Raw genomic sequence first — 7,337 nt, 5'->3', positions numbered from 1 at the left:
TAATCTACGTAATTTAACTTGTGATAACAGGTCAAATAACAATTTGTACTTGGTTATCAACTCATGGCAATAACAAAGATTTGCCTATAATTACCTCGTACAATTAGAGGAAATATAGAGCATAAAACTGAACATTTTTAACAATCAGAGGAAATATAGAGCATAAAACTGAAAACATTTTTAACGATTTCTTAATACTATTAATGTTGTTTAACTCGTGATAACTGGTCAGTTACGAATTTTACTAGGTTACCTATTCGTGTCAATTCCTCGAAAAATTACGGAAAATTTTCTGGTTTGGACACTGACTCGGAAAACTCTTATTATTAAAATGTAGAAAGATCAAATCTCATCTCATCTCAGCTTTAATCAAAGTGAGCAGACAAACTGATCATCCATATTTGGGACTGGACACATGCAAAACCCTCTCATCCCCTCTACTAAAACCAAGCAGCTATCACTCTCAAGTTGCTAGTGATAATAAACAAATAAAAACACAAAAGCCATAATACAATAACCTCATCATTCACCAATAATAAACTGCAAATGATAATAATCTTCACTTCATTCAGTCTTCTCCACAGGAACTTCTGTGGCAGCTTCAGCAACAGGAGTTACAGGTTCTTCTTTCTTTTCTTCAACAACAGCTTCAGCAACAGTTTCTTTTTTTTCTTCTACTACTGGTGCAGCAGCAGTCTCATTAGCAGCAACTTCTGGTGCTTCTGGGGCTTCAGTACTCACTACTGACTCTTCTTTGGTTGCATCTTTGGTGGTTTCAACTGCAGCTGCAGGAGTGGGCTCTACTACTGCTGCTGCTGCTGATCCAACCTTTAAAAACCATAAAAATAATATATATACATCAGTGACACTACAAGAAACTGAGTTTAAGTTTTATGTATCCTCTGAGTAAATAATAATTACACAATAAGCTGGTTACTTATTACGGGTAACTATAATCAAAAGTTAAGTACTTTGACTCTCGTACTCAGAATTATGTCAATCTTCTTGAAATGGAGGGAGTAGTTTAGATTGATGATCAAGTAAAGGATCGCCTATTTAGAGTTCAAAGAATTACCTAAGTTTAAATTGATGATCAAGTGAAGGATCGCCTATTTAGAGTTCAAAGAATTACCTAAAAGGTCAGTTAAGGAGCGGCTACTTTTTTATTTCATAGATAAAGCCAAATTAAATAAACATTTAGCAAAGTAAGAGTTATATTTTATTCTGTTTTTTCAAAGTTTAGACAATCGTCAGTTAGACGAAAGCTGATTATTCAGCTACTAATACTGATATTAGATTAATATATTCTTGTGAAAGTTCACTATATATGAAAATTTTGTGATTATGTATTTAACCAACACTACTGGAGCTAGCTAGCCAGCTGATCTTGACCTGAGGGCTAGGTTTAATTTGGAAAAAAAGAGAGGGAAAATGTGTGCAAAAATCAATATAAACGTACCTGATCAAGACTTGCCATTGGTAAATGAGGAATAAATAAACTTGATAATAAGAAGATGGGAATTAAAGGGAAAATTAATGAGAATTAATGCTTTGGTTGTGAGATTTGTGATGAGAAATGATCAGAGGAGAGAGCTATATATAGAGGAAGTAAGATGAACTGTGTGTTAATAATATTATAATATAATAATATAATATAATGGAAAATTGATAAATAGAGGTACACTTTATCAAATAGAAAAAGAGAAGAGAATCTTGAAAGCTACACAAGAAAATTAGGATATCTTAGTTGAAAATGTGGTTACGTCTCTATATACTTAAAATAAAATAATTCAAAAATCCTTGTTATTGTTTACCAACAGGATAGTATTCCTTCATGCTTAAATAACATGTTTAGATTGCCTTTAGCGCTTTACCTTTAACGTGGGATTTTTGGATACAAATTTAAATTTTATCGAGCTTCAATAAAATATACGAATATCGCTCGCCCGAAAACAAAAAAAACTATATTTTTTCCTTTTATAAGATGAGGGTCTTCACTTTTTATAGACATTACATATTTCCATAGTCCCATTCTATATGACATTGTTTCAACGAACCTTAAGTTAATCTGATTCATGTATTTACTAGTAGCGGTGGGAAAATATATTAACGTAACATGTGAAATGTTATTTTAAGAAATATCGCGTTCTGTATACCGAAAATTAAACTATATAAGACTATAAGTAGCAATATGATTTAATTTTAAGATTTGAATAGTTAACTAAATTTGATTTTGAAGTGTTGAAAACTACTGTATGAAAATTATATAAAATAATATTTGTAGGCGGTGGTAAATAATTATGATGTCATAAAATACAAACTCTACAATATACACCGACTAAGCATTAATTAATTTATCTAAGCCATTTGCTTTTGACATCTGTTATGTCTTTTTCTTTTTTATCGAATTGATTATTCTGAACCATATATGATGTAGGACACGGAGGTGAAACCGTGAAAGGGACTATATCATGCTTTCATGTTCCTTTAATTTCTTTAATTTACTTTTTCTCCAAACTTTTTCCTTTAATTTCTTTCTTTAGTTGAGGTTTCTCACATCAACAAATCAAATGTCTATGCTTAAGGAAATGACTCAAACTCGAGTACGTACAAACATGAATTCGTTAGAAAATGACTTCTATATATATAATTAAATGAAACGGTGTACAGCTACCGAACAACAAGAAGGTGGCACACTTAAAGTGGTACTACTGTTAGGGTACGATTTCAATTACTCTTTGATAATATTACGAATCGGATTAACACCTGCAGGCAACGGCCAAGGATGGACGTGGCTATTAGGTCTGAAAGCACGCGTTGTACTATTTTTCCTTTGAACCGGTTTTGTCCAAAAATGGATTTTCCTACAAGGTTTTTAACGAGTCAACAGTGAAATGTACTAACTTAGATTCAAAGGCCGGTCTCAAACCGAAGTCAACGGGCATTTATTTTCCATCAACAAGTATCCGAGCCCTCTCAAGCTCGACCTCGAATACTGGGGGCCATCAACCTCGGATTAAGGTTTTTAGCAAGGAAAAATTTAACAAAGAAAGAAGAAAATCTTATATGTTAGAAGCTAAGGTTCGGTGGTTAGGATTAATTATAAGGGCCAAACGATCGAGTGAATCGTGCCCACATAGTCCACTTTAGCCATGATACAAACTTTTATACATACATTTCGGAATATACTTACAAAGGCCAAATAAAAACGGCCTCAAAATAAACATAAAATGTACATAAGACAAAAAAACTAAAAAAGTACTGAGGCATCTACACCTCATCTTCACCAGGGCCCGACTCTTCGCTAGAGCCGTCGGAGCCGTTAGAGCCTTCGGATCCCTCAGAACCCTTAGAGTCATCGGCACCTTCGGGCTCATAAAGCTTCTTTGCCTCGGCTTTGATTTTTTGGCTTCGTCAATCTCAGCCGACAGATCAAAACCTCGGGCGTGGATCTCCTCGAGGGTCTCTCTTTGGGACAACCGCTTCATGTATTCGGCCTTTGCCTTCAGGCGGACTTCAGTTGCCTCCACATCGACCTTGTATTAGGCCACTATTTCGTCGGCATCGGCGGAGGTAGTAGTCAACTTGGACTTCACTGCCTCGTACTCTCTACCGAGGGCGTCCCTCTCTGTGACAGTCGAACTCAGCTGTGCTCGGAGATCGTCATTTAGTTGAGACCACTTGTCAGCTTTCTCCTTCGCCACCCAGAGTTGGACCTCTGTCGATGCCAGCTTCGCCTTGGCGGTTTTCTTCTCCGCATCCAGGAGGTCCATTTTACTTTTCCACACATCAACCATGGCTTGGACCTCGTTCATCTAGGCTCGAAATTGGTCGATCGGGTCAATCTTCTATTGAACCTGCGAGGTTGTGTTGTTAGTCACCATGACTAGCTCATCGTTTTTAGCTTCAAAACCTTTTCGACCAGGTCGGCATGTTCCCGCCTCAGAGTCGAAGCTTCCTTCTAAGCCCTGTCCAATTCGGCCTAAAGGTCCTTGATAGCCCCGTCTTGTTACTCGCTGAGGAGTTTGTACATATCCTTCTTTCGAGCCTTCTCCTTGATCTTGAACTCGAGCTGGTTGACCTCAAAGCGGTACTGGCGGAAGCTCTCGTGGTGAATAACTAAGGTCTACAAAACAACGAAAATAGTCAAAGAAATCAAAACCTAAATGGATTTCAAGAGGGAGTATTGATGCCTTACCCGGTTCAGCGCCTACTGCGCCTCATTGAAGAGACACGACGCTCCCACCTCGTTCATCTTTGCCTAGTCTTCCTTGGTCACCAGGCATCGAAGGTAGCTAGCTATGTCCACGGGAGCGGATAGAACCCGAGCATCCTCTAGGACAGTAAGAATAACCGATCTCTTGTGACCGGGGTCCGCACCCAGAGCGAGAAACTAATTAACCAGTTTTGGAATCGAACTCGGCCCGCCAACTTCCAAAGGAGCGTCCTTCTACGGAATCTCTATATCGCCCAACCCTGAAAAGTCTTCCAAAGTAAACGTGTCCACACCATCCAAGAAGGAGTGGAGAGGGTCTTCCGCTTCGTGAACTCCTTCACTTGACTTTTCCTTTCCTGCTTGGGCCTCCTCAAGCATAGACTCGGCATATGAGGGTATCTCAACGATGTCTATTACACCGGTCGCGTCATTCGGAATGGAAACAGCTTCTCGGGAGATCTCAGCCCCGTTTCAATCCGTACCTCCCGAGTCGGGAGGAGATCAACCTCATGGCTTTCTTCTTCGGCTATCACCTGCTCCCCGGTAGGGGTCGATCCGTGAGCAACAAAGATGTCATCTTCTTCAGACTCATCCATGAGCCGGCAAAGTGAGTCAAAATTCGGCACGCGAGAGTTTGTGCTCTTCTTGGGCTTATGAACCCAAGTGGCCGCCTTTTTTTTTATCCTCACCTTAGGCCCCCTCCGTGCCCGAGGATTTCCCTTTTATATTCTTCTCCTCCACAGCAACCCGGGGTTGCCCCGCAACAACGGGATCAACGTATTGGGACGCATCTTCGTCCCCTTTCAATGGCCTAAGTTCGGTGGCCTTAGGAAAATCTGCGAAGGAAAGAGAAAAGGTCAGTGTTATGTAAGTTCGGGGCGTAATAATAACTATTCCGTGAAGAGCTTTACCATAAGAACGGGCCTCTCATCGTCCCTTTTAAAGATTGCGCCACGAGCGCTCAAAATACGACATCTGCTTGTAGATGCCTTCGATCCGCTCCTTGAGCCGGGGCATCGCATCGGGAACCCGAGCAACATCTGCACGGTCACAAATACAGATGGTGAGAAAGGAAACAGAGGAGACTCAACACTTAAGGAAAGATTACACTTACGAGATACATTTCACTTCTCGAGGAATGGCAAAAATTCGGGAGGTATTCAATCTTCGGTCTTCACCCGAACAAAGTGCCCCTGCTATCCTCGATCTCGTTCCTCGTAAATGCTCGAAAAGAGGGCCTTGTTGGCCCGGCGAGTGAGCTTGATTAGTCCCCGTCGTAAAATTCGGGGATTATATAGACGGAGTAGGTGGTCGAGGGTGAACCGAGGAGACTCGATGTTATTCACAAAGTAACAGAGGAGGATCATGATCTTCCAAAGAGACGGGTGGATTTGCCCAAGGCACACCTCGTATCTCTTGTAAAAGTCCAAAACAACTGGGTCTACCGGGCCTAGTGTGAAGGGATAAGTGTAAATACTTAAATACCCCTCCACATGAGTGGTGATATTGTCATCAGGACCGGGGAATACCATGTCCTTACCTCCCCATTTATAGTACTCTCGGACAATGGGAAGGGTATCTTCGGTGACAAAGCATATATATCTCGATGCCCCTTCACCTCGATCTTGCTTGGATGAGGCCTTCTCAACTTTGAAGTCGTCTAGGATCATGGGGGCTCTGGGGCCGCTTTGGCAGCAACCACTTCGGGAGCATCCGTCTCGAGAATAACCACTTCGGGGATGGCTGCCTCGGTACCTGTGGCTGAGTGAGAAGATGAAGAGGCAGCTTGCTGAGGAACGGGTTTAAAAGTCTTGGCCATTGTAAATCTAAAAAATATATGAAGATTTGAAGAGAGTGTATGGACATTTGAAGTTTGAATGTGAAGATATCAGGTTCTAGGTTGAAAATTCAAGAAAATGTATGAAGGTTAGAGGTTGAAGATGAAGATATGAAGGTTCAAGAAACAAGGTATGAAGATTTGAGAAAGACGAAAGCCTTTGTAGAGCTCGAAGGTAAAGATTAGGATCAGAAAGTGAAGGAAGTAAATAGGGACGAAGCTTTTATAGAGGAAAATGTAATCATTACGCACTGTTTCATATTCGGAGGCGACCAACCGATGGTTAACATGTGTCCAAAGTTAGAACGACGCGATTAATGGGACATTTCGGCTTCTTCGTCGTGTCGGTTGTAACGTACGAAGGAAGGAACTGCGATACATCTATCGTTTCAGCAGACCTACTCTCTGAGAAATAAGGGGACTATCTGTATACGGGTAAACTCGGGGTCAGCACACACCCCGAGTTCTCGGTAAGTCTAACAAAATACGAATGTGTGAGATAGAGACGAGTCTGAGAATTCTTTGGTTCGAGACCGGAACGGGGTGCTCACCATCGGGCCCGACAAGTCATCGGAAGGTAGTACAAACGGTTGAACATGACTAACAGAGGGTCGTGATATCTGCACCCAATCGGATATCACGGTGCAGATCTCACTCGATGCCGGTAGCATATCCGTGATTAATATACAAAGAGAATTTTTACCTTTTTAGAATTATAGTAGGGGTAAAATACCCCTACTATATAAAGGGGAGATTTCTTATTCAATGGACGTATTGTAACATGCATGTCAAGGCAATATAAACTTATTTCTCTGTTTTCTAGCCATTGAAAGGTTCTTATTTTATTCATAGTTCTCCATACACATTTGGCTTCGAATCGAGGGCCCGGTCGTGGGTAAGACCATTGTTAAGCTAAAACTCGAGCATAGACTCAACGTCACAACTGGTTTGGTTATTCACTTCATATTTAATTCGTTTATCTAACATTCTTGATTTCTTGTATTGAATATATCTACATATCCTTAAAATCACGTATAAATTTAATTGTTATCCGTTTTAAGGGTAAACACATTTTTTAAATTTAAGTAGTTACATCGATAAGAATAATATTGTTTAAGCTATAAAATTAGTGAAGAATTGAGCATCTATAAGCAATTGATACATGGTACATATTTTTACATATTGTTATCACTAAATATATTATATTTAATTAATTTTACATGAGACATGCGGCGCTAGGCCGGCGCCTAGTGGGGGCCCATCACCAGAAAAATCCGATGATGA

The 7,337-nt window shown here is 40.3% G+C and overlaps 1 protein-coding gene across 2 annotated transcripts; it reads right to left on the bottom strand.

Moving 5' to 3' along the window:
• Window positions 1-305: 305 nt before the first annotated feature.
• Window positions 306-1,719, bottom strand: LOC104095058 (fruit protein pKIWI501-like). 2 transcript variants are annotated; one of them, XM_009601109.4, is made up of 2 exons: window positions 1,460-1,719; window positions 306-828 (listed from the first exon to the last, which is right to left on the bottom strand). In XM_009601109.4, exons 1-2 carry the CDS (start codon window positions 1,475-1,477, stop codon window positions 565-567), a joined length of 282 nt encoding a protein of 93 aa, XP_009599404.1. In that variant the 5' UTR covers window positions 1,478-1,719; the 3' UTR covers window positions 306-564. The 2 variants fall into 2 exon arrangements, with proteins under 2 accessions (XP_009599404.1, XP_070055626.1); XM_070199525.1 differs by having other exon boundaries at window positions 306-818; window positions 1,456-1,585.
• Window positions 1,720-7,337: the final 5,618 nt, after the last annotated feature.

The sequence above is a fragment of the Nicotiana tomentosiformis genome, chromosome 4, assembly GCF_000390325.3.
Source record: "Nicotiana tomentosiformis chromosome 4, ASM39032v3, whole genome shotgun sequence".
In the NCBI taxonomy this organism is placed as follows: Eukaryota; Viridiplantae; Streptophyta; class Magnoliopsida; order Solanales; family Solanaceae; genus Nicotiana; species Nicotiana tomentosiformis.
The sequence above is the reverse complement of the archived record's forward strand: the minus strand, read 5'-3'. Positions and strand labels throughout refer to the sequence as shown.